This window comes from Zonotrichia leucophrys, chromosome 1 (assembly GCF_028769735.1).
Source record: "Zonotrichia leucophrys gambelii isolate GWCS_2022_RI chromosome 1, RI_Zleu_2.0, whole genome shotgun sequence".
Classification (NCBI taxonomy): domain Eukaryota; kingdom Metazoa; phylum Chordata; class Aves; order Passeriformes; family Passerellidae; genus Zonotrichia; species Zonotrichia leucophrys.
In genome coordinates, this window is record NC_088169.1 from 62,890,733 (window position 1) to 62,918,673 (window position 27,941).

At 40.9% G+C, this 27,941-nt stretch overlaps 1 protein-coding gene across 1 annotated transcript; it reads left to right on the forward strand.

Moving 5' to 3' along the window:
* Nucleotides 1-1,291: 1,291 nt before the first annotated feature.
* On the forward strand, nucleotides 1,292-27,904 carry ITM2B (integral membrane protein 2B). Its single transcript, XM_064714812.1, has 6 exons — nucleotides 1,292-1,590; nucleotides 18,272-18,400; nucleotides 20,513-20,719; nucleotides 22,675-22,785; nucleotides 25,884-26,034; nucleotides 27,196-27,904. Exons 1-6 carry the CDS (start codon nucleotides 1,492-1,494, stop codon nucleotides 27,282-27,284), a joined length of 786 nt encoding a protein of 261 aa, XP_064570882.1. The 5' UTR covers nucleotides 1,292-1,491; the 3' UTR covers nucleotides 27,285-27,904.
* The last annotated feature ends 37 nt before the right edge of the window (nucleotides 27,905-27,941 follow it).

A 27,941-nucleotide genomic window follows, 5' to 3' on the forward strand; every position in this document is an offset into this window, starting at 1 on the left:
CTCATGAAGAATGCTCAAATACTTTTAATGAAAGTTCCTACTAAAGTAAAACCTCCAGGGTCATACCAAATATGGTCAGAAATTGCCTAGGGAAATCTCTGTATTTTGTCTTCCTTAGAGTCCATGACGTTTTCTACTTCAGTGAAGGATCTGCAAATAATTCAGTCAACCTCTGTTGAATTTTAAGGCAGTTAGATTGAATTCATGTAATATCTGGGCAATTTACAGACTTGGGTGCAAGCTGTGCCATCAGCTGTTTTATCTTTAGAGCATATAAAATTACTATGATTTGCTTTGTGAATTTTATATCTTCATTAGAAAAAAAAATCCTTAAATTATCTGTAGATCTTTAAATACTTTAGGATGATAGGATGAAGCAGGTTAAGTTAGCTTTTCTGTTAGTTATTCTAGGTGAACAGTTTTAAAGGATGCTGATGATGAGGTACAAAGCGTAAGGACAATTCAGTCCTGGTGCCATCTAATGCTCTAGGGAGAAAGACCAGATATTGACTAAGTCAGCAGCAGAGCACCCACTGAATTGAAGGACAGCATTTTGCTTGCCTGGTGTCTCACAGAGAGTGACAGAAGCACTACACTGCCAAGCTCTAACCAGGAAATCAATTCTACCCAGATGAGTCACCCAAAATTAACTTCTTGGAGCAGACTACAACCATATTCCCAGTGCAAAGTCGAATATATGCATCACAGAGTTTGACTGGAGAGCACCCTACTGGGATGGTGTGCCGAGTTCACTGAGTTCTTACCCCACTGCACCGGAGAGGAAGGGGGAAAGTCACAGCTCCACTTTCCCCGGTGCTCCTCGCATCCTTCCATCCCCAAGGGTTTAAAAACTACTGGATTTCACCTTCACGCTGCCTATAAAGGATTTTGGGGATTTTCTTCACGAACATAAGGCCCAAACATTTTCTTTTCGCAAAGCACCCCAAATTAAAATGGCAACCAGGGAAATGCTAGCACTGCACGGGGCTAGCACTGCACTTGTGCCAGCCGTGCCCCAGGGAAGCGCAGCGCCAGCAGAGCCTCAGCCCGGGCTCCTCCATGCGCAGGAGCCGAGCCCCGGGCGGGGGGACACGGACCCCCGAGGGTCTCTGCCCTGAGGACGGAGCCACACCGCCCGGGACGCGGCCGGGCTCCCACCGAGCCGCGGCCCCTCGGCTACCGAGCCCAGAGCGGGGACCGGCCCGCCCGGAACCCCCACCCGGCCGGAGCCCCCCGCCCGCCGCGCCGGGGCAGGCAGGGGGCGGAGGGCGAGGCCCTGCTGCCACCACCTCCCCTCTTTCCGCCCGCCCTGTCAGGCACCGCCTCCTCCTCCTCCTCCTCCTCCTCAGCCGCCTGACAAGGGGACGGGGGAGGCAGCCGCGGCGAGGTAGCAGCGGGGGGTGGCAAGGTAGGGGACAGCCCGCGAAGCTCCGCCGGTGCGGGCTGCTTCTCGTCCTCGTTCTGCTGCGTGCGGGCTGCTGAGGACCGACCATGGTGAAGGTGTCTTTCAACTCCGCGTTGGCGCAGAAGGAGGCGGCGAAGAAGGAGGAGGAGAACAGCCAGGTGCTGATCCTGCCGCCGGACGCCAAGGTGAGGGCGCGGGGGGACCGACCCTCCGGGGCCCGGCGGCGCCGGGCGCTCCGCTCTGCTCCGCTCCGCTCCGCGCGGAGCCCGGGGAGGGGAGCGCGGCGGAGACGCTGCCGAGCTTTCTACGGCCCTTGCCCGCGGCGATGGCCCCCGGGCGGGCCGGGGGTAAGGCTGCGCAGCGGTGCGCCCCGCCGCCCCATCGGCTCACGCTTCTAAAATGGCTGACAGGGCGAGCTCCTCGGCTCCGCTTCTCCCGACTCCGGGGATCTCTGTGCTGGTTCCGTTTTTCTGTTTGTTTGGTTGGGGGTTTTTGTTGGGGTTTTGTTTTGGAGGTTTTTTTGTTAGCCGCTGCAGCGCGTGCACTGCGGCCATCCCGGCTTTCGGGGCCGGCTGCGCTCCCGCAGCGCCCTGGCTGTGTCGGGCCGGCGGTGGGAGCTGCTGTGTGGGGAAAGGGCGGGTCGTGCCCGCCGTTCCCTCCGGCCGGCCGCTGGCGAGCTCCTGGACCCCGGATGCTGCGGGGCAAGGGAGAGCTTGGAGGATGAAGTTGGGGGTTCGGCCGCGCTTTGCCGCAGCAGCGTGTTCGCAGAGCCTGGTGGTTGTGTGGTGCGGAGAACTTCGCCTCGGAACTTAAATAAAGGAACAAAGAGCTGCCTCCCCCCGCCCCAAAACAGCACCCAAACTCCGGGCGCTGCTGTCGCCTCCCCTCTGCAAGCAGCAACGGAGAAAAAACAGCAGCGGCTTTTTAAGTTTTTTGCATAGAATATAAAGGTTTTTGGTTGCAATCTCTATGCTCCCGTAATCAAAACCAGTTTTTAATTCGGAGTAGTGTAATTTGCTCTAAGCTCTTTCAGAAGGGAATGAAAACTTGAAAAATGGCCAACTGCACATAAACAACAGTGTCTTGCTGTTTTCATTTGCTTTCACAGTCTCTGGTTCATCGGGCCTCTGAGTTACCAGATTGGCTCTTCAAAAGTGATAGTGTTTATTAATTTCCTAAATCTTTGTGGTGGATTTCTGCATAGGAGGACAATATCAGTTCAGTTTGTGGTGTGAAGGCATGCCCTGGTGCAGGTTTTGCCGTGATTTTCATGGGGCCAGGTTCCTCACCTGCAGAATCCGCTGTCATTTCACAGCCGAGGAGAACCAGAAAAGTGCTTCTGGTGACATCTCCCTGATACAGCAGATGGTTAAATGTCACACTTCCGCTGAGCATACTGCACTTTCAGATAAAACTGACCAGTGTTTAAGTCTCTAGAACAGTGTGCCACAACAGATGAGACAGTTTTGTTGCTCAGATTGCCTGCAATTATATGAAACCCATTGGGTGCTGGTATTCCCAGAGAAGTGCTATTCTCTAGGAAGTAGTGGCTTCCCTGAGCCCCGATTAAGCTGTAGAATTCCTTCCTAACCCCAAATCTGGTGGTCAGTGTGACATCAAGCACATAAGCAAGACACAAGCTACATGTTCCAGAAAATGTGTTTTTCTTAGTACCTCGGAATCCAGACCTGCCCTGGATGATGTTTGTTTCCAGATAGCCTACCAAATTGGGCTTGTTTTTCTGCTACTAAACAAACAAAATACATCTGGCTAATTGTACACTTGGGAACAAATCCTCCCGACCCTGTCCAGATACTGACGGAAGCATGTCATTTGGCTATGATTTCCTTAATGTGGAGCTGCAAATTCTAGCAGCTGAGGATGACATACAAGATCTGCCTTAATTTTGGTTTCCTTGCCTAGAAATGAGACTTGTAAACACTTATTAACCAGGTCAAAAGGCAGTCTGATCTCACAGTAGCTACTTAAAAGTTCTTGCACTGCTGTCAGGGGATGAACACGCCTGAACGAAGCTTGAAACACTCCCAAAATAGCTTGCTGGGAGGGGATGCTCAGTACAGATGAAAATTCCAAAAACAAACGAGTGCTCTTGAGGGATGAGTCTTTGACGTTCTCCTTGACACATTTCTCTCTTTTGTCTGCAGATCTGCAGACTTGCACCTAACAGTGTGCAAAATTCTCGAGTAAGCTTTTTTTTTGGACTTTTGTGTTTTAAAGCATCAATAAAAGCAGATCTGGTACAGTAGCGTTGTCTGTAGTTTTTGTAGAACAGGCCGTGCAGTCCATGCAGGATTAACAGTAGTGAAACAAGCACTGCCATGTAGCTCTGGAGGTATTGTGATTCTTCAAGTCTGGGAGCTTATTCTCAGATCTTTGGGCGGGGGGGCGGGTGGAAAGGAACTGAGGGCCCTTGTAAAACTTGATACGTTTGAGGTAAGTGCAAGATCCACTCTTTGAACTTTGCCTTCTTGAATACAAGTGCATTAGAAACAGATCTTCCCCCACCCATCCACAACTTCAGCTGCCTATGCAGCTCTTTGGAGGAAAGGGGAGAAAATAAACCACATCTGACAAATGCATTATTCACATCACGTCGCTGCTGGAAAACCCTTCGCTTCAAGTGAGGTTTGGAGGCAGTGTGGGAATGTATATTGAAAGAAAGAATTCTGGTAGACTGAAAAAGGTCACATTTCCAAAACAGCATATATGGGAAGTTTGTTTTCCCTTCTCCTACATTGTTTCTCTTGGAAAATAATTAGATCTGGACCACAAGTGTAAACATGAAAAATATTGCAACATTTTATGAAGCTTTCTTTTATGAACAAAGTCCTGGAAGGCATTCTGGACTGAAGTAAAGAGAAAACCTTAAGAAGAGATTCAACAGAATTGCACTATCACAATTTTATTACCAAGAACTTAAAAATACTTGAGCCAGAGATACTAGTAAACTAGTTGAGATTAATGAATAAAGCCAAATGCTCTGAAATGTCAAGAAAATAAAAATTCACAGGGTGAGCTTTTGGGCTAATTCTTTGACAGTCTCATTCTGCAGCTTTTCCCAGCACAGTGCCTTGAAGACTGCTGCTCTGCCATTGCAGGATTACTCTCAAATACATAATCTTCCAAGGACTTAGCAAAGAGCATTTGCAGCTAAAATATGCTGATGATACAGCATAGAAATACTCTGATTTTCCCAGAAATTGCCCAATAACTTCTGATGCAGATACTAATCGGAAATTAATCAGGGAAGGTAAGACAGGAAGAGGCAAGAAGAGTAGGGGATGTGTCATGGAAACAATGTCTTCAAAAAAGGGTTTTGCAGAAGGCAGTGGTCTTATGCTTTGGAGTATGTTGTTACTTAAAAAGGACTTGAAAAATCTAGAGTGCTAATCCTGTCTCTGCATAAATCACTGCTCAGTATTATGGCATGTAGTGAAAGTGTCTCCATAATTACTGTAGGCAGCCATTACAACTCTGTTTTTGTTGTTGGGGTGGTACTTCTATGCCATAATTCTCAGCTAAAATACAGCATTCTCCTAGTGAAGGGTCTTAGGCCACATTTCTTTTTCCATTTTGCTCATTGTCTCTACAAGAGGGTGTTTTATGACCCAGTTTCCCAACAAACAAACAATATGTGGTCTTTTAACATTTCTCCTTACAATAGATCTCTGGAGAGCCAAAGATGGTTCTGAGCATAGCTGAAGTCTTCAGACATTTTATGAAGGCCTTTCAGTAGATTAGGCCTTCCCAAAAATCTTCGTGCCCTCAGTGACTTGGGCTGTTGCTCCCTTCTGCCAGGTTCAGTGGCAACCTTTTAAAACTGTTTTTCTCTTTTTGGGGTGCTCAACATGGTGCATATCTACCACATCCAGCTTTGTGCACAGAAGCTGTGGACTCACATGTATTGTGCCTGACCATTGGGTAACTGCATATGCAGAGAGTTCAGTGTGAAAGTGTAAATGTTAAGAATTTTAAAAGCAGCAGCTTTCTGCATTTATTCCTTATAAGAACGTTGTTACTGTGACCTTTAAAATTAACCTTCTTTTTTTCACTTTAGCTTAATCATTCACTTAACTTTAGCTAAAGCATACTAAAATAGACATTTTTTTAAACACAGAGTGAAGGGATCCACCTAAGAATTACTGATGAGCAACAACTAGTGAATGCGACTTTGCTGTGTAGAAAAACCCTCAGATTTTGTATAATTGATGTTAAATATATATATATATATGCAAAAGTTACTGTATCCACTAAAAAATAGTCATAATAGTTGTTTGGTTATTATTTTGCTGTTAGGAAAGCAGGTTTTCCCTCTTTATGGAACATCCCTGTAGCTGGGTGGTTTAGGATTGTCTTATTTGATTTTCATTTCTTTTTTTCTTTCAGGAGTTTCCATATTCCCAATATAGGCTTTTTCCAGCCAAATTCTATAGGCCTTACACCAGATGCCATTGGGGAAAGAGCAGTCTTTGTATTTTCGTCTATTTTCTGTGATGTAACTAGGTCATTAAACCAACCAGCTTCTGCTATCTGTCAGAGCATGTGGAGATTAAGACATGATTATTTAAAAGAGGCCCAGAAGTAAAATATCCTAATAGAGCAAATTGTCTCCCTCTTCTCCCAGATGTTGCTAAAATTTTAATGAAAATCCACCAAACTATAGATGAAAACCCTTCAGTTTCAGACACAAAGAGTACCCAGGGCTTGTTCTGTTATTTTATTTGACTTAATGGGTACCCAAAAACATAAATTAGGGTAAATTGAGTTTTATTGAACAAAATTTGTGTTGTTAATGAGGCACTTCTCCTAAGAAAAGAAGCCTTTTATCAGCCTGTGGCTGATACCTACCCCTACATTTTTTTTACATTATGAATTTGTGCTGCTGGTTAAGTAGAGCAGCTTCCTGAACATAAGGTAACTGTGGCCTTGAGACTTTTGGCTCCTAAAGCTGTTCCTTAAAGGCTTGCCAGCACTTGAGACAATACTAAAAATCTAAGATCTCTAAAAGTTTGTGGTGCTCTTTTGACAATCTCTTGCTATTTTTAAGTGAGTTTAGGGATTTGGAATTACCAAATCCAAAATGTGGTCTGGAGGAGGTGGTGTCAGCCCCCAGCAATGGGCACGAACCTGTGGGACAGAGGAGCTCTGTCAGTTCTCTGTATCTCACTTCCTTTTCTGTCTCTCATAACCTCCCGACCTGAATAACAAGCACAGGGCTTTGGTTGAGAAATAGAACCATTTCCCAGAAGAATTATATTAAATGTTTCAAACAGGATGTATTGTGCCAGACTTTTGTGATAACTGCTTTGTCAGTTGTTTGTATCATTCGTGTTTTTGGCTGAGCGAGCAAGAGAGCTGATGGCTGCACCATACAGCTCGTGTGAACTCAGTGCGGGGATGACTAGAGAGACAATGGGAATGCTTTCTGCAGTTCCAAATAGTTTCTCTTCAGTTTCCCAAACTTTCACTTGGCTGAAACCCCTTGCCCTGAAAATGTATTCAAGAGAAGTTTTTTTCCCCTTAATATCATCGTATGGAAGAGTCCATAATTAGATGACGCTTTATTTAGTGCAGTATCTAGAAAAACTATCCTGCCCTGTAATGTATCTTTACAGTAAATGTCAGAAGTACTTCTCCTATGTTCATTCCTGTCTTTCTGTGCTGCAATACTCTTTTTGATAAGCCTCAAGAAACTAGTTGAGATATTAACATTGCGTAGCAGTATGAAGAATACCACTTAAACAGAGGCTGTTGAAATGAAGGTTCTGTTCAATGGGAAAGATCAAGTTAAATTAGTTAATTTCTGAAGATGTGGATCAAAACGAAAAGCTCAGCTTCCCTGTGAAAATCATTTGAAAGAAAATTTTCTTGGAATCAGCAGTATTTTCAAGGGAAATGGTTTTGACTCATTCCATTATAATGAATATTTAATCCAACATGTGAACATGTATTTCAAGGAAAGTTTAATTTTAAAATGTAATGTGTATCTATGTTTTTCTTCTGTTAAGTATTTTAATGAAGTGTTTGCAGCTGCAAATGTAACCTAACAGATGTGGTTTTATAGACTATTTTCTATTTTCAAATCTATTTTCTTTGTTATTTATCTAGGTTTTTCCCCTGATTTTTTCTTTTTCTTATCAGCATTTTAGTAAATATTGATGCTAATAGTCTTTGGGGTGGGGGGTATGTAAGAATGGTAAGCATACTTACCTCCAGTAATGTTTTCAGGTAACTGTTCTGCAGTTGTGGTTTTGGAATATTTGTCAGCTTTATATGTATTTTCTAGCCAGTAGCCAGTAGCTACAGGCATCAGGTAGCTCTTCATAAAAAGAAAATAGCCCTCTCTGTGACCCTCAGGAAATACCTTCAAACACAAACACTGCCTTTTAAAGTCCTAGTAATTTTAAATATTCTTTATTCTGTACTTCTAAAAACATTGTGACATTTAAAAAATGTAACTGCAGCTGTAATAAGTGATTATATGTTTTGTTGCTTATTGCACAGATTCCTTTTTCTTTTCCCTATTTTTTTCTCCCCTTTCTCCCCTTGTGCTGTGATTGACAAAGGTTAGCATTATCTGCTTTTAGTCTCCTGATCTGTATGAATAATACAACATTCATTTTCTTACTATTTATGTACTGCTTTTTATCCTCAGTGGAAATTACTTTGAATCTACAGATGAAAAGCATGCTAATTTATAAAATTCGGGTATCTGTCCTAATTTTACAGATGTGGTAAACCAAAGGAATGAGATAATTAATAAGATTGAGCTCTGCAATGAAGTCAGAAATGGTTTTGTGGCAGACATCATGTGATCTAGGTAGGGTTTGGACCACAAGGGACTTACAGAAAAGGACTAGGTCCTTCCTGAGTGATCCATGTGTCATCTGCAAGCAAGGGTCCTCTGTGCAACAGCTGTACAGAATTCATCATGACAAAATGCCAAAGTCATATGTGCCCAACAGTTAGTATAGAGATCCTGCAAAGAAAAAAAAATTTGGTATCTTGTTTGTCCTTTCCATGTAGTGTCAGTGTGTGTGTGTGCGTGTACACAAATATTTTTCTAAATTTTTCTAAAGTTGATATATTATTAAGTATGCAATACATATAATTTCATATATATAAACACACATTAAAATAAAACCCACAGGCATTTTAAGAGTAGAGTTCCTTGAATGCAAGTCCTTGGTTAATTTGTGGTTGTCTTTACTCCAGTGTTCAGCAAACTCCTGCTTTGATGGCAGCTTTCTGCTCTTTTGTGGGTAGAATGAGATGGTGGAATGACTGTGGAAAAAGAGGAGGCTGAGAGATCATAACTGGGAGGGGTCAGTGATCTCTGGGGTGGATCTCACATAGTTGCTGAATCACTAAGGCCTGTTTATTTATTTATTTATTTTAAAGGATAAAGCCTACACAGAAGGAGAAAAGCCTTGCACTTACACATTTGAAAATGCAGCAGCCTTTGCAAGGTTGTGAGGCCAGACACGACTCGGAGGCTGCTGCACAGTGCAGTGAGCAGTTTTGGGAAGCTGTTGGTGAGGTGTTTGAACACTGGCCAGGTCTGTGATCCTGCAGGGTGTGGTGCTGCCAGGTGCTGGGCACTGGAGTGTGTGATCCACTTCAGACTTGGAATAGTGTAATTGCACTGAAGCCCTTCAGTTTGTTACAACAGTTTTGTCTAGAAAGAGAGCATAATTAAACGTACCCTTCCAAGGTCAGCTCTCCTGTGCTGATACTCATAACTGCCACAATTAAATGCTATTTTGTATTTGCATATAGAATGGTTTCCACTCAGAGAACTGTGCTTGCTGTTCAGGTACTATGCATTCTAATTCACTAATACATGTATTAGCAGAGTGTATGTGTTTGAGGACAGGGCTGCCATTCACAAGAGCCTCAACAGACTACAGTAATGGGCTGAACAAAGTCTCATGAGTTTCAGAAATAGCAAATGCCAAGTCCTGTACCTGAAACAGACTCGTCCCAACCATCAGGATATACTGGGCACCACCTGGCTGGGAAGCTGCTGTGCTTGAAGAAGACCCAGGGCCTCTGGTGGACATTCAGTGCATGCTAGTCACTGGCATCACAGAAGGATGAGAGCTCTCTGATCCAAAAAAAGACAGCAACAAACTGGTGTGAGTCCAGCAGGGGCCACCACAATAGTCAGAGGCTGGAGGTTACGCCCTGTGAGGAGCGGCCAAGAGAGTGGGGCTTGTTCAACCCAGAGATGAAACTGCGGCAAGGAGGACTTAACAGCAGCCTCCCAGTGCCTGGGGAGGTGACTGAAAATACAGTGGTCATAAAGTTAAAAAAGAGAGCTTCTGACTGATAAAAGCAAAATAGTTTTCAGTCTTGAGGAGAACTGAATGCTGCTGAGGAAATTACCCAGAGAAGCTTTGAAGTGTCAGTCTTAGCAGTTTTCAAACCTTGACTGGTCAAGAGCCCTGAGCAGCCTAGACAGGCTTCAGAGTGTACCCTCCTTTGAAGCAGGACTGCAGACCTCACAAGAGGGTTTTGTGATGCTGGATTCTGCTTTTGAGAGAAACTGAGACACAGCCTTTGTAACTTGCTTGAGATGACATACCATCTGTGGCTGAACTGGGAATAGAGTTATTAAATTCCGAGGCTCAGTGGTGCATATGTGCATGCTAATGAGATCTCTTGGGTGAAAGAGCCAACGCCACTTGGGAAAATAGCCTTGAGAGAAATCTAGGTTAAATTCACATAGCGTTCCATCATACTGATGGCTGAGAATCAGGCAGTCATAGAAAAAAAGAAATTTCAGATATAAGAATTGAGCAGGGTAAGGGAGAAGCAGGGACTGGAACGATCAAGGTCAAAGAGATAATTTAGTATTGATCCATTTAAAGTGGAATAGGAACCTTCTAAGTTCCTGTTTTCAAACACTGATCTCATTCAGGATAAAGATGAAAGAAATACTTCATTAAAGTTATAGATTGATTTAGTGTAGTTTTTATGAGTATGGTAGAATGTAAGTCAGTTGTAGGTCAAAAAGTGCAGATAGGTAAAGGGTTTATTTTGGCAATGTTTGAAAATGAAGCATTTTTCAAAATTGGACAGTTTAATGAAATGCTGTGTTCAGTATTCTGTAACTATAAAGGGTGTGGTGATTTTGTTTTCTGAAAGCAAATCCATTCTGAAGAATGTCCCATATGACTTCTTAGGCTTGAGGGTTTTTGTTTAAAAAATTAATCCCTCTTGCCAGATACCTGTGCAAGCTTTCCACCTGCATGTTTTGGTCTATCACTTGCAAACTTGCACCAGAACACTTCTCTTTCCTTTAAATATGTGAGAAGACTTAAGTGTGGAATGCAGAACAAATTTCCATCATTCCAGTTTATGAAAATATGTAGAAAAATTCAGCAACATTAATATATTTTCTTAATAAACCTGATTTTCACACTGAGACATTTAGAGGCAAGACATTTTCCAAATGTTGTAGGTTTTGTTGAAGTTTTTATGGCAGAGAGTGGGGAGAAGGCAAAAGAATCATAAAACTCCAAAGTGAAGTAAAGGATGTGTGGAGCTTTATTACTTGTCTAGCACAGACCCAGCACTCCTGGAAGTCTGATTTATTTTTTTTTTTTCCTTAAATGAAGCAAGTGGTTAGAGTTATTTGTTAATCCTCATCCTCTATAGTATTAGTGTTACTTAAAAACTGTAGATGTGTATCACAGAATGGCTGGCATTGGAGGTCGTCTGGGCCAACTCCCCTGCTCTAGCAGCTGGTTGCTTGGTACCTCCTCCTGCCAGCTTCTGAGTATCTCCAAGGATGGAAGCCTTCACAATCTCCCTGGGCAAGCTGTGCCAGTGTTTGGGATCATGCAGTAAAAGAAGTGTTTCATCATGTTCAGTAGGAGTACAAGATGATATTAAGGTCCTGTGGTGCTGATAGCTGTACAGAAGGTGCCCCAGGAGGGCAGTCCTTGCCCTGACTGCAGTGGAAGCACAGGCCAAGAGGCACAGGCGTGCTGTGCTGGTTGATGTGGCAGACCAAAGTCCTGTGGCCATAGCCCAGCTGCTCTTCACCAGAGCATGGTGATGAGTGGTTTATCTCGGTGCAATGGTGAAGGGAGGGAATGGAGATAAGGTGTGCCCAGTTAGTCTGTGTGTGGCAGATACCAGAGAGCTCTGCTTTGGGTGGGGAAAGATGCAGGGAACATAGACATAGGATAAGTGCACAGAGAAGGAAGCTGGTAGAGCTTGAAATTGGACAGAGAAGAGGAACAATCTGGGGAACACAGTTTGAAGAAAACATCAGATACAGTGTGTGGTTAGTTATACACTTGCTGTAGACAGCCTGGGATGAGGATATAGCCGAAAGTGCAGGTGAATCACCTGAAAAGAAGTCTTTACCTGGTCTAAAAATACAACTTCCAGGCCATTTAAGTACCCTGTCACTTTCTAGTCCATGTAAGACCAAAGCTAACAACTACTCATCTTAATGCTACTCCAAAATTTAACCAAAACAGCAATTTGAATAGTTACAGGCTTTTTCCTTCCTTACCCATCCTCTTTAATTGTTGACTGCCATCAGGGTTTGCAGTCTCTTATCTCAGAAATGAAGGCAGTGTTTAGGTAAATCAGGATTACTCATGTTGGTTGGGAGTTGCTGGATTACTCTTCAGTACATGCTGCTTTTGTGGTCCCTCTATCACATAGCTGTGAATGAACTGCTGATTCCTGTCCTTAACATTGACTTTACAGTTGTATTTTTCCTTTACTTCTTGCAGAAAATTTGAACTCTTCATGTTCTAACACGTTTCTGAGTTTTATTTCTTGCTCCCCTACTCTTGCCTGTTTCCCAGCTTTTGTTCTCTCTTCACCTCTGTCTCTCCCAATACATGCAGCTGCAGCTACCTTCCTGCCCACCAGCTCTCATTTGCCTTTTAAGATGATCTTGAGCTGGCTGTTTATACTGATGTTTTTATTCTGTTATAGTTACAATGTTTGAACAATGAAATGAGTCATTTGACAGACACTGTAAGTTTTAATAAAACTCCCCCATTATTTCGTCAAAGATAACACTCAACCAATTAAAACAACCTTGGACTTTGAACTTGTAAAGCTCCTGGAATTTAATTTCTTCTTACTTCTGGATTTCCTAGTGCTGTCTAAAAGATTTTGTATTTAAAATACTATTTCAAAGACCATATACAGATAGGAGAAATAGAAGAACAGGTTAATAGTACCAACAGCCTAATGGATAACTCTCATTGATTTATCCCCTTGGTTATTCAGGCTATGTGGCTACAGTGAACAGCAGCACAACTAATGTCATGTTTTCATGTTGTTCTTTAGGCAGAGAGCCTTTGGTCAGATGGACAAGTCCCTGTCTGTTGTGACTGAAGAACTGGCACTGCTGGCACTGAGGGGTTGCAATGTTCAGATACCAACTGCATATAAACAGCCATAGATTGTTTGCTGGACAAAGGAGAAATCTCTCAAGCATCTGTTGTATATAGAGTTGGTTTTTTCCAACTAGCAAGTTGAAAGATGATTGTACTTAAAATTTAAATTTAATTTTGTTAGTAAGCATAGAATTGCTGTTTTAGAGGCAGATCAGTATGATCGCCTTCCAGATTCGCAGCATCTGCCAAGTGAGGAGTCTTGCAAAAGCCTGCCTTAATTTCCCATCTGCAACAAGTAATAAATAGAATACCAGGCTTGGAGCAGTCTTCAGGCAGGAATACCATCGAAGGAATGCAGAGCTCTTTCTAAATTAAGTTCATTTTAAATTGACTTTCTTTTGTGAGGATTTTCTACAGATGTCGTATTTACAAGTCAGAGCAGGCGAGCCTGACCAACAGAATTCAGTTTATACAACCATTGGTCAGTATTTTATTTAAAGACTTTATAGCTTCTCTCATTAAAAACACTTATAGGGGGTGTCATTAACTTCCCTTCTTCTCACTCCACTAATTACAACTGCAGTTGGTCAATATTTGCCTTCAGGAAACTCAGTCTGTCCCACAGTGTTCTGTCCATCCATGTGAGCTAAGTGGCACACAGAGGACCTCGGAGGAAAAACTGTTCTGAATAACTTCCAGCCAGTTTTACCCACATTAAGTGTAAGCTTTTATATGTGTGTTTGTGTATATGTAATAGATGTTATTCTCACATGCATAATTATGGACGTTTTGTGTATTATGCTGCAGGCGTTTTTAGTAATGTTTGTAATACTCAGTAATGCTCTGCATCTGCTTTCTCTGTGGATCAAAGACTGTTCATTCCAAAAGACATTTCCCCCTCCCATAATTATTTTTATTGCTATCTTATCTATTTTTAAATTTGGGACATTATCTTTTGCATAGCTGTCCAGCAGTCATACAGTATTGTGGACTTCTCACAGCAGTTGTTCATCATATCTGGTTTAGATAGATGTGTCCTTAATTTCTGCAAAGGAACAAGGTCTGATTATCTTCTCACTCATTTTAATATGAGCTAGACATATGCCTTGTAAGTTTATAGACTGCTTTACTTTTATAATGTTAAAGCAATTATATTCCACTATGTACAAAAAGCCACAAGGGGAAAATCTAAGTAATTATCAAGTCTAATTATACACATTTATGGCTCAGCATTGGAGCTTCTTAGAATACATTTGTGATATTACCCCAAACATGCATTTGGCCATTCTAAAATACAGCATATATTAAGGAAAAAAAAAAGTAGCATTAAAATTGAACTGAAAAGAGCAAGAGAATATATGGCCACTAGCCATTAATAACTGCTAGTGTTTGCAGGTTTATGGGGTTATTAACTTCTTCTTTTTTTAATTTACTAGTATTTTCTTTTTTTAATTAATTAGCAGAACTGTTAATGCTAATTGTCATAAAGATGTCCTTGTGCACATTTCTCTGTAGTTGAGAGTGTTCTGATAAATAGTTTGTGGTATCATTCCTGTCTGAGAAGTGTTTCATGGTTTTAGTAAGAAGGCAGAGAGCAGTTTTACATTTACATTCACTGCTATGGTCACCAATAAAGGGATCTGTTCTGAAAACTGCAGTCAACTTGTCACTTTTTTGTGAGAAGACTCTAGATTTGAATATTGCTAGTCTCAAATAATAGAGAATTTAATACTTCTTTTCTATCTGAAAGGAAATTGTTACTGCAGAGCTTAAAGCTTTTCAGGTTGGGAAGTCCTGAACCATTTAATTTCAACACTGTAGGATTTAGTGTACAAGTGGCAGAGAGATGCTTCTGTTTCATGTCTTATCCATGGGAAATAGGCTAATCAAATGTTTTCCAATTAGAACAATCAGCTCATCAAGGGAAACAAGCCAGTTTTGGGCCTGCATCCAGTTCCTCTTAAGGCATTTTGCATCAGAGATGAATTTTGTGGCATCACCTTAAGGCTGAGGATTCATAAGGGAGCTGAAAGTACATGGGGCAGGGCTGAAGCAGAAGAGAGGAAAGAAGGGGACGAGGACAGTAATTATTTATTACTGGTCACAGAAGTAGAGAGGCGTATTTTTAGAGGTCAGTCTTCACCTCAAGTACATGATGCTTTCTTTTGTGAGCTACCTCTGGCAATGGAAAGCTGGCCTAGAGAAAAATTAGTCATTGAGTCTCATGTTGTGCTCTGGCTTCAGAAGTCAGCGCTGCTGCCGGGGAACAAAGTGCAGTTGTAACCATGTGGGGAGAAGCGCTAATTCAGCACTGTCCCTCTTAGTGGGGATCTGCTTTCACTTAATGGGTTTTTTTGCAGAACACGAGTCACCTGGAAGGAGGGTGAGCATCCATTGCACTTCCTTCTTTTGCAGTGCAGAGGGTCAGATTTTTATAGCAAGGGACAAATTATTCTTTTGGGTCAATACAGCCCAAACGAAGCTGTTATGGCAGCAGTGCAAAAGCTCAGGGAGCTTAGCCATGGGTCAGCTACCTATGTAATTTGGCTTCAGTAAATTATTTATAATATTTTAATTTAAGCTGGTTTTAAACTGCTTAATAATGTACTGAATTTTCAGACTAGGAAGTCAATTCTTTTTTCTCTTTCAGTAGCATAAAATCTTTTCAGTGTTGTCAGTTTCAGGTTCTACCTGTGCTGAGGTGCTGTGCTTTCATTCATACTCCTAAGCAGGAGCCTAAACTGGGCTTGAACTCTTGCTGTGAATTTAATGGGCTGTTTTTGGCAGGCTGGGGACAAATCAATGATAGGCAACTACAAATACAAAATAGCTTAACATGCCACCACAAGGGACACCTTCAGAAATAATAATGATAGCCTTTAGCTGGTGGTAAAGGATAAAAGAGTTGTATTAAACCCATTGTTTACATCTCATATATCAAAGGAAAATTTTTTAAGGTAGAATACTGATAAACTTGTCTTTCAGGTTCCTCCTAGCATGGTTGAAGAGTAAAAGTTACTTTCTTTTTTTCTGATTAATTTGGCTGCTTGGGGAAAATTGATCTGACATTAACCCCCATTTCCAGGTAGGTGTTCATACTCTGTGTGCCTTCCTCACCATTTCCCAGGTGCATGTTTTCTTTGTCTTTCTGGACTTACAAAATAATGAAAAAAGAAAAAAAGGAAGAGGCAGTTATTCCATTAATGGATAATTCTGGTTGTAGCTAAAAAGGTGTGGGGGATGAAAGCAGGTCTAGGAAAGACTAAAGATACTGTTTATATTCTTCACTAGGAAATATTTTGATATTGTATCCCAAAGGCAGTTTGCTATCCATTTTTCTGGCATTAACTTGGAATGGTTTGAGTACAGCTGTTACAAAAAGTTTCAATCAGGTGTCCTGTATGCTTTGAAATATCTAGGGAAATAGTTACCTAATGATACAGGGCAACATAAAAATAAAAATCCTTGGTTTACCTGATTTAGATTTATAATTGAGATGATTTATAGAAGAATCCACAGTGACTGAACGTGACCTGAGAGTTAATTAGATTAGCATGGGTATTATATCCTATTCTCAGTCTTTGCAAAGAGCCAGGTTAAAAATCAGCCATCCAGTAATCCTGTAATTTTTTACACTGAATTCCTTAAATAATTGGTATTCTAAAAGTGTTAAAAAGTTGTTTCTTGTCTTTACATTGTGTATTTTCAGTCCACAGCAAATGTTATTTTGCTGATTTCACTTTGCCTTTTGATGTATCCCAGAAATGTTGGTTTGAAGGGGCCTCTGGAAGTCATCTGCTGCAGCCTCCCTTTAGAAACAGCATGGTTGCCAAAGCAAGATTAGCCATGGCTTTCTCTAGTTGAGTCTTGAAAACCTCCAAAGATGGAGATTTCACAATCTGATTTACTGTGGTATTTAGCAAGGTAAAGTAAAATAAAATGTGTGAAATATCTTCAGTTTGACTCTAAATATTACTGAATCAGATTTTGGCAGCTGTTGCCTGGGAAAGAAGCTGCATTGCCACTTCTGTATGAAAGGTAATTGCAGTGTACTGTAAAGGTGGGTTTCACATCACTTAATTTTAGCTGCATATGAATTAGGTACCTACTTTGTTAACCGAGGAATTTCCCTCTCTAATCAATGAAAAGAAGTAAGTCCCTCCAAAATGCTACTTACCCTTCTTTGGAACAGCTGAGTCATTTCCAGGAAGTGCCACTTTCTCCCACCATTTACAGGGGGGGGTCCCTTTTGCATTTGGTGTCAGACTTGCTTCAGCCAGATAAAGGGATTTCCTTCCTAACTGGGCCAGGGCAGCTGGGTACTGTACCTGAACCTTTGTTCAAGTGGGGCATCATCTTAATTAGCAAATGCAGCAAAAAGAGCCAGCACATCAGGCAGAGCACTGACTAACAACTATGCCTGTCAAAGCCTTCTCAAGCAGTTCTGTCCTGCTCTTCCTCAGTTTTCTGGTTTGGTGTGGTTTTGTTCATTCAGTCATAATGATTTTTTGCCGTCGTCCTTCTACATTATTGTTTTGTGGTTGCAAAGGGGTAATGAATTTCTTTGTGTTTATTTGAATTCAGATGTTTTCCCAGGATTATCCTGGCTTGGAACAGGGTACCTCAAAGTTGGATTTTTTTATTTTATCAATATATTATAATTATTGTTATCGTTATTGTTGTTATTGTTTTCTTTTTTACTTCGTATATGAGTTACGTAAACACTTAGGGGAGAAGAGAGCATTGTAATGTGGCTGATAGAGGAAAGATTTTGCAAGCAGCAGTTTATTGCTTAGGATGCCTGTGGGGACTGCATGGTTATGCAGACTAGTGCCCTAAAGGGGAAACATCCTGTCATTCCTTCACTATTACACGAACAGCAGATAGAGCAGAAAGCTTCCTTAACAACAACTTACAAAGCATCTTTATATTTTTTTCATTCCCACCGTGGCTATTCTGCCAGCCAAGTTGTGGTAAGGGTTGTTTTGTTCTGATGGAACAACATAGGAAAGGATATATTTTGCTGCCCTTACTACCTTTGATATTTTGTTGGTTCTTTGGGTTCACTTACATTGCGTATACTAAGGTAAAACAGAATCTGACCTTTCTGAGTTGACTTCCTTGCTCTGCTGTTGTTGCATTGAGGTTGCCTGAGAATGAATATTTTTCTGTCTCCAACTGGGAAGTGGCTCACTGTTTATTATTTGGTATCTCAGGAGATTTTGTTACATTTTTCTCTTAAGTCTCCTGATCTAGTCAGTGATGATGGCATTAAAAGTACAAGTTTTACTAAAGCTCAACTTAGACTTGTTTTAAATGTTACCAAATAAGCTAAGTTTCTAAACACTTATGCTAATGTACATACAGGCTTTTCTGGTGGGTGCAGTGATTGTATTTGCTGAGCCTGAAGTATGTACTCTCTTACCTGCCTGGAACAGTGTGTTGAAGGTCCCTCTGTGATGCCTTGCAGGACCCTGAGGATGCTGTGCCTGTTGGACAGAGAAGGGCCTGGTGCTGGTGCATGTGCTTTGGACTGGCCTTTATGCTGGCTGGTGTGTTCCTGGGTGGTGCCTATCTGTACAAATATTTTGCATTCCAGGTAAGTCACAGACTCATTATGAGAGGGTTGTTTTTCGCTGTGGGAAGAGGAGCAACAGACTGTTCTTTCTGTGTTAATATTTAGAAGAGGAGGAACAGACTAAACCAAAGGAAGTAAACTATTTTTTCTTTCCAAAATTTCATGTTTTCTAAAAGCTAGAGTTTCACCTTCTCTGAAGTTACCTATCAGCAGAGGAGGGCAGAAGTGAAGCTGGCAAATAGAAGAGAGCAACAGTTTTGAAAACCTCACTTTGCAGAGAAAAGATTGTATCTAAATAGGACTTGGGTTTAGGAGCCCCAGCGGTGTCCCAGATTTTTATCTACTCTCTTTTCTCTTTTGCAGTGCCAAATACTGGAGGTGGATTAACCCCTTGAAAGCCTCCTTGTTTGATCCCAGGTTTCCTAACACATGAGGCACTGCTAATGTACAGGAAAGGAGCACCGTGGCGACTCTCTCCTTCCCTAGCCTCCACGTGGATAAGAAATATGGGCCCTGCAGGGGAATTGGGAAAAGCGCAGTCGCTGTGGTTTAAACATGCCCTGTCAAGTCTAATCCACACTGACAAGATTAGACCTCTAACAAAATGTATTTTCAGTCTTTTAACAAATAGCACTGCTGCAAGAGGAGCTCTGTGAAGGCAGCAGTGCCAGGGAAATGGAGCATTTACCTGAAACATGGGAGATCTGAGTTAAATACTGTCTCCCGTGGGGGGAGTTGTCACTGGGCAGTGCTGGATGTGCAAGGGTTTTGCCCAAATGGTGGGAGCACGCCCTGCCTGCTTCAGAAACTGCTGGGGTTGCAAGATCACAGAGCCAGAAAGGGAGAGGGTAAGCAAAACATGAATCTCTCTAGCCCACTGGTTAGAGCACCTAATTATAAGGTAAAAAAATCAGGTTCTTATCCCTGATAGCAGGACTGTTGCTTTCCCCCCATTTTAGTAGCTGCTAATGTGGAAAGCCAAGTCATTAAACTTGAGAAATTCTAGCTGAACTTGCAGTTTGGAGTCTATTTGGCTATCACATTAACCAAATTTACAGGGGATAAGTAAGTGTTGCAAACGATGATGCTTAAACAGCACAGCTTATCAGGGTGGGTGGATTAACGAGCTGAGGAGCTGAAGGGCTGCATTTCTAATGCACATTTCACCCGTGCTTAGCACTGGGTGCTCCACCTTTCACTGCCAGTGAGGTGAAACTGAAAGTGCCATTGAATTAATAAACCTGTGCTGCTGGTTAGGAGTCAGATCTGCATTAAAGGAAACATACAGGAATTGAGCTGACATTGCGCTGAAGACACATTTTCAATGTAAAATTTTAAATTGATGGCATTGCATATGCAGAGTTCTATATTTCTAAAACTATTTGGTGTGTAAATTTGGTACTCTGACTCAGAACTGTATTTTACACTTAACTTAGGTAGCCTGCTCTGTGGCAGAAAGACACAAATTAGTTATTCCAATTTCTCTTTTTACCTTTTTGCCTCTTAAAACTGTTCAATAATTATTTTAGAAATTGACTTTCCAGACTCTTGAAGTCTTGTTAAACTAAGCAACTTCACAGAATAATTGAGTTTGGAAGGGAAGTCTTGATGCCATCTAGTCCAACACACTGCTGCAAGCAAGACCAAATTTAGAGTTAGACTTGCTTTTTGAAGGTGATTTGGATGACCAGTTTTAATGGTTTTATTTGTAATTTTGACTTTTAATAATTTAACAGTTCGATTTAGCTGTTTAGATTTGACTTAAAATTTAATAATTTTACAGTGAGCAGTGAGATAATAATAATAATAATAATAATAATAATAATAATAATAATACACATGCATATAGATGTAGGAACTTTATCATCTTTCTAAAAATACACGGAAGACTGGATTTTAAGAATATTCTTTATGGGATCCTAGAATTTAAATGAAGAACTCCCTCTGGGTTGAGTGTAATTGAGGTTTTAGCCATTGTCCTATTGTTGATAGCAACTGGCTGCTACTTTGGTGTATGAATCAAATTAAAGACAAAAAATTTCATTTAGTCGGACAAGTTTTTCTTCAGAGAATATTACTTTTTAACTTCTACGTTACTGATATTTTTGTTGCTGGGTTGTTTACTGTTTTTAGCAGGGTGGCGTGTATTTCTGTGGAATAAAGTACATTGAAGATGGCTTAAGTTTACCTGAGCCTGGGGCAGAGGCTCAGACTGCTCGCTACCACACAATTGAGCAAAATATTCAGATCCTGGAGGAGGAAGATGTTGAGTTTATCAGTGTGCCAGTCCCTGAATTTGCTGATAGCGATCCTGCTGATATCGTCCATGACTTCCATCGGGTAAGAAATATGTCTGAAGAAGTTGATTGAAAGCATTTAAAACTTGAAAAATGTTCCCCCTCAGTCATCCTGATAAATATGCTCATTTATTTTGGTGGGGGGAAGCAGAGGGGTGGAGGAGGCAGCAGAAATGTTTTGATCAGCAGCAGGCTGCAAGCAGTTATTAACTGAGCATAAAGTACAGCACGATAGAGTCATCATCAGGTAGTGTGTAAACCACCTTTTACAAACACAGTTCTGTTTTTAGAAAGGGAAAAACCTTGGATCTGTTTGCTCTCTTTAGTATGAGAAATGGAAAAGAATATTGTTCTTGCTCTGCTGAGTCCACTGAGCCAGAATTTGACCAACTGCTGTGGTGCCAAGGGAAATTTGGAAAGGGCTGGGGTAGCTTTGACATTACTTGGAGGGACTGCATCTGATGTCACTGGATGTGTTTCTCCTAGAGGTGTTCTCCTAGCATGGCTCAAACCCCCAAAGCAGCAGCAGAAGAAGGACCATTGAAAGCAGCTCATTTTCCAGATGCCATGGGAAGCCAAAGTTTAATTTCTTTGTGCACCACAGGCTACTATGATTCCTAGAGACACTGAACTAAAGTTTCAAAGCTGTCTTCCTTTTTTGGAGAAATAACCTTGATTGATAGGAATCATGGCAATAAATTTCTGTTAAGGCAGTTGACAGGCCTACAGCTCTCAGTGTTAAGAGCAGCTGCAGAACAATTAGAAGCCTTCCTCTTCTGTATCAGCATGGTTGGAGCTGTCTGATGGCAATGAAATGTTGTACAGCTGGTTTTCAGGAAGCTAAATCTCTGTGAACATTTGAAGACTTCACTGAGCAGCTTTTTTTAAGCTAAGCTGAAAAAGAATAGGGAAGTGTCCTATTTCTTTATGCAAACTTCGGAGTTTAAAGTGCTATCTCTCAAATATTCATAGCCAGATTTGGAGGAAAACATTGCTTGCTCAAGCTATGTAATTTAAATAGTATTTCAGAATATATTTAGGAACCTTCTGTTAAGAGTTAGAATAAAGACTCTAAAGAGGGAAAACTAGAAAATGAAAAAAGAAAGCAGCATCTAAGAAACAAGGAAGAGCAATATAATATTAAAAATTTACTTTTGGATGTAATAAGTTCAAGGCTTTGCTCTAAAGGTCAGTGCAAGGGTCATTTGCCATAGATACAGCACTTGCTCCATGTAATGAGATTAGCTGCACTGATGATTGCTGTCCTGGCATTATTTTGACTGCTGGGCTCCTGGTGCTCAGTATTTTATATACATACACAGCCTCAGAGCTTTCAGCAGCTAGAGATAACATCTTCTTTAGCAAGAACAGGTGCAGTAAAACACAGCTCAGTGAACAGAGCTGCAGGATTCATCAGGGTAATTCCCTGAGCTTTTTATCAAATAATGGCAAATACTGCAGTTCAGGTAGGTATAAAGATAATAATTCAACTATGAATAATCATTAACCTTGCAAGTCAGTCATATTTTTGAACCTAAAACTACTTTTGTTGCATTATCTGTAGCAATTTTTTTTCTTTCTGTGTTTTGTTCTTACAGCAGCATTTCTTCTTTAGACTATAACAAAATATAAAAGCATGAAGATTAGAGCCAGGTTTTTGCCCTGTTGTTTCACAGTGAAGGCACTGAGCATAAATAAGCACTGTTCTTGTTTCCATAACAGCTCAGATACACCTTTGTAGTTTCCTTGCAGGGTGCATTTGAGCTCCTCATCATCTGCTGCCTTGCCCAAATCCCTGTTGAAAATATGAACTCTCATCAAGACTGCCCTTTGGTTGTACTTTTACTTGCCCTTAGATTGGAGTTTGTTGGACAGACTTTACAGTGAACAAAAGAATAATTTGAAGAACAGCACAAGGCAATAGCAGTTCAGCAACATCTGTTTGTCACTTTTCTGATCTTCTTGTTTTTTTGATTAAAATAAATGTTTTCTCAATAGAGACTCACTGCCTATCTTGACCTTAGCCTGGATAAGTGCTATGTGATTCCTCTGAACACTTCAGTTGTTATGCCACCAAAAAATTTCCTGGAGCTGCTCATCAATATCAAGGTATGATTAAATCATAAGTAATTTGTTCTTAAGACAGGAGCAAGTATAAATTTTTTTGGTTTTTTTCCCTTCTGCAGAACTCTGACATTCACAAAAGGCACATGATCACTAGAGGTCTTTGCAAAGAGAAAAAAGTCTGTAACCTACTTAGACAATGATCTACAGTCATGAAGGAATCATTAATTCAGAGGAAGGCAAAAAAATCTGATTTTCTTTAGTGCTACAAATTTGGCTGACAAAACCATGTAAATGTGGCGTAGCTGGACTCTTTGATAGTAGTCTGTGATTTTTAATTTGTAATCCATTGTGACTGAGGTTTCTGTAAAGCATGTGTACACTGGACTAAGACTGGTTAGCTGAAAGGCATGGAGTAGATAAGCCTGGGAAATGCTTTTTACAGGGGCATTCTTTAAAGCCTGGGGTTGGCCCCCACTTCGATCCAGGGCTTGAGGGTGCTGCACACGAGGTGTGTTGGATCTGCTGTGCACTGCACATAATGTGTGCTTTCAGTTGCTGATTTAAATAGTATTTGCCTTGGGTTCTGGCCTTCTGGTTTCTTCACAGAACAGCAAAATAGCCCAGTGGGGAAGAGAGGTGATGAAATGTGGCCAGGATTTGGGGAGAATGTTTTTAATATTTTACTGGGCTTTTGTAACTTTAGAACAGTTACATCATATTTGGGTTTGCATCTTTCAAAAAAGGCTTTGGAATTAGGACTCCAGGAAGCATTTTAGCCATTTCTGAGTGGTTTGTATGTATAAATAAAATTCATGTGAAAATTACCACAAGTAAGTCCTTTGCTGCTTTTTTGCTTCCTATTTTGAGACTGGCTATTTAACCACATTTTCATTTCCTGTACATAAGGATGATGTGGTGTCTGTAAAACTCAGTGACCCCATTTTTTTTAACTTTGTCTGTGCTGTTTTCTTTCCATTTTTAGATCACACAAATTCCACTATTAAAATCTGTTAATTTCCTAGTTTGTCATTAGTACAGAATCAAATATGCTTGGTTTACAAATAAGAGGATAACCAGGCATCACACATTTTACTGAAAATCTGTGCAGAAGCAAAACAGTTTTGATCATTGTCCCCAACAGTGGATGCCCTAATTTTATGAGACATCTGCTTAATTCTCATTGTATTAACAAATGCTGTGGGCATTTGATGTCACAGAAAATCAGGCTAAATGTTTGTAACTGGAATTTGAAAAACTATGCTGCAGATACATAAAGTGAGTAAATACTGACCTGCAGTCACACTGGTTACACCAGCAAAAAAATGTACGAAATGAGTATGTTAGTTTCTTTAAAATGAGCTCTGAATACATGCAGAGGGCATTTTATGTACATGGTGGAGATCTGGGCTGTTCTGGTGTTTAAGAAACACCATAATTTTAGCCTAAAGTTCCACATTTCTATGTATTGATACAGTTTGCTTCAGTGTGCAGACATGAAAGGCCTCCTTTGTTTCTTGGGGAAACAAAACTGAAACCCAGATATATTTGCTCCTCCACCTCGTTCCTGCTGCTGAGCCAACTGGCTAATTTTAACTGTACACAGTGCACAGAGGATGTCTCAAAAATGTTGATGTTTGTGGCTATGCTGGATCCCAGTGCTGGGTAATTGCCCTGCAGCAACTGGGCAGAGGAGATTCCTGCGCTGAGTTTCCTCTCCTCCTGTCCCACCCAGGCTGGGTCTGGGCTGGGCTGGGAGGTGCTGTGGTTTGGAGGGCATGAGCCTGGGAGTGCCCTTGCAGGCTGCCCCCCAAGGCCTCAGCACTGCTGCCCACCCTGCCAGTGCCCTGCACTGCTGCTGCGCTCTGGCACTCCCTCAGCGCTCCTTCCTGAGAGTCCAGAGACCAGGAGTTCAGATGCAGTGATTTGCAGAGATGGAATTACAAAATAATGAGCGGGATAATTTGGGAGAGGGATGTTTGCTAAGTTGTTACTTAGAGAAAAAAAAGTTGCTGTTGTTTGCCTCACAATATATGGTGAAGAAAATATTCACAGTTTATTCATTCATGCAAAATTTAAAGTCAATTTTATGCAGTCCTTTCTTTCTTTACTGGGAATAATAGCATTTAATCAGCTTCTCAACATGTCACTGGAGCTGAAAAGATGATCTTGTTTCACAGCAGAAATTTCAAGTTGTTTATTGTCACTAAAAAATACAGAGATCTTTCACAACAGAATCTGAATTTGTTTTCACAATAGCTGATAATTTTATTTTTAAAAGCAAGGACACTCTCTTTACACTGCTATAAATTAGAACCACTCTTAACAAGATTTCTTAGTATTTTTAAAAATGGATGATTATTTAATAGCAGTGTTAGAAAATTGGCTGGCAGCTAAGTCTGTGCATCTTCAGCCATGTACAGTGAGGTGTGCACAGAGCCAGATTCCTCCATCATTTCCTCTGTGGCAGAGTAATACTGGAGAGTCTAGAGAGGGCTGGGAAAGCCTTTGTATGTCATTGTGGCTCTCCCCTTTTTCAGTGTCTCGCCTTGAAACACCTGATGTCCCATTTTGGCTTTGCCATAATAACTTACATAACGTACAAGTCACCATAATGACTTACAGGGACAGAGGGTCTCGGCTTGGCTTTGGTTTGAGAGCAGTGACCCATACTGTGAATAAGTTCAAGGCTTCCCAACCCCATGGACTGCAGCTGGCCTGCTTCATCAGCAGGAGTATCTCCATGTGGATCAGGGTTCTGCCAGCTCCTGCTTGGGAGTTGTTCCCATTGAGGTCTAGTGGGCTGTTACTAATTAAGTGAAAACTTTGGATGATAATTTCAGAACTGGCCTGTGACAGTGGGTACACCTAGAAAAAAAAAACCTGCTGAAGGCTGATGTTACTGTAGCAGGACCTGCAGTGGGTGTTAGCATCAATGGAAGTTCTGTGACCTTTTTGCATGTAATTGTTACATGTTTCTGTACTGTAGTGAAGTTTACACATTTAGAGTGAAAGTCAATGGATAATACATATTTTTAAATAATTCAAAGATATGTTGAAGAAAAACACTGCAAAGCATTTCTTGTGTACTCGAACCACAAAGAGATGGTTTTTGACAGAGCTGTTACATTTTTGTTCAACAGGCTGGAACATACTTGCCTCAGTCCTATTTGATTCATGAGCAGATGATTGTTACTGATCGCATTGAAAACGTGGATCAGCTGGGATTCTTTATTTACCGCCTCTGCCGCGGCAAGGAAACCTACAAGCTACAGCGCAAGGAGGCCATGAAAGGTAAACCCTCCTCCCATGGCCTGCTGCGGTAACAAAGGCTTCAGTGATGCCTGAGTGTGTTCAGAGAAACTCTAATGAAAGCAAGGCTTGCTTATTGCACTGACCAGCTCTGTGGGCCTCAGTGTGTCTGATATTTTCTTGTGTAGGTGTGCAAGTAAGTCGTGTCATGGTGCAAAAGCACTCAAGGCGCCAGTGACCTAGGAGTGCCAAAATGCGTCTGTGTGTGTGTGGGTGGGTGTGTGCATGGGTGTGTTTTCTGGAGCTCATTGATGCTATTCTTCAGTCTTGAGCCCTAAACCACACACCCTACCTCAAAACAAAGAAAAATCTTTCATACAGGAGAAGCTTTAGCTTTGTAGTCCACAGGCAGAATTGCAGCTTCTTTTTGTCATTAAAGCCATCTATACATTGTTACGTGTCTTCCTATTTGTGTCAGTGAAATGTCAATAAGAGCTTGTCTTCACAGGAAAATTATAGTGCTTGGTACGTTTTAATGGAAAAATGGCTGAAAAACATTATTTGGAAAAGTCTTGAAGAGCTGTTAAATACTGCCTTAAAATTTGCATTGAGATGGTACTTGGATTTGCTTTTTGGTGGTTTGGTTTTTTTGCTTTTAGGTTGTTTGATTTCTTGTTGTGTAATCTGCTCATGGTGTGCAAGTGCACACCAAAGCAGTTTTAATTGCTTCTGTCATATTGTGAGACCTGACTGCTTGGGAAAACAAAGAGAAGAAATACAATTTATAAAAGCAATTTAGATTGATGTTTGAAAATGAAAAGGTTTTAATAGCAAAATCCAATTAAAAATTTAGTATGTTTATCCTGTAGTAATAAACGTCCCCACAAACATTTTTAGAGATGCACAGAGAGGGAGATTGGGTACTGATCTGAGTAAAAAACTAGCCAGTGGGGGGTTTTGGCCGGTTGGTTTTCACTAAACCAGTACTGGGATTTGGTTCACCACACTTTCACGATCATTCCCTGCTAATTGATTTTGTACATCTGAATGTGTGCCTGTGTGTGTTTTGTTGGAGGGGAGGGTTGGAGAGGGGTAGTTCTGATTTCTTGTGGCATCTTATCATAGCAAACATAAAACTTCTGCCTCTCATGTACCTCAGGCCTTCTTCTCTTGACACTCTGTTGTTCTTTCCCAATACAACAGGAATTCAGAAGCGTGAAGCCATCAACTGCCGAAAGATTCGACACTTTGAGAACAAGTTTGCTATGGAAACACTCATCTGTGAACAGTAATGAGGAATAGTACTGTTACAGGAGGTTTAAAAAGTACAGTATGACCCCACCCTTTGTATTGTGTGCAGTGATTATTTTTTAAAATCCTTTTTTTTGTAAGTAGTGGACAGGGCTTTCTTGCTGAACATATGTTCCATACTTCTCACCTCATGATACATGTAAAATCAGTACGTTTTAGTTTTCTCCTTATTTTCAGGTGTGGTGTTCTTCTTATATTTGAATAGGAATTGTATAAAGACTTAGTCGCTAGTGCATTTCATGTGAATCTCAAATACTAGGAAGAAGAAATCTTTGAAATATTCACCAGTTTTTAAATAAGTAAAATTGAAAAAAATTATTAATGTACAAATGGACTGCAAGAGCTACTTCTAACTGTAATATTACCTGCTATATAGTTTGTTACAGCATATAGACAAACCTGTATTTGACTCTCCTAACCAAGTGCAATTTGTTTTGTTCTTAAAATATTGTCATATTTACCTTTTTGAGATTGATTTCTGAGTAGATGTTTTAAAATGGCATTTGCTGTAACAATCTTCTAGAAAATTAAGAAGTAACTTATGTTACTAACTTGTATATAATCCATGTATGTGCAATGGACAATAAACCTTATAAACCTGTTTGTCTAAAAGTCTTGTGTTTTCTTCTGGATTCCAG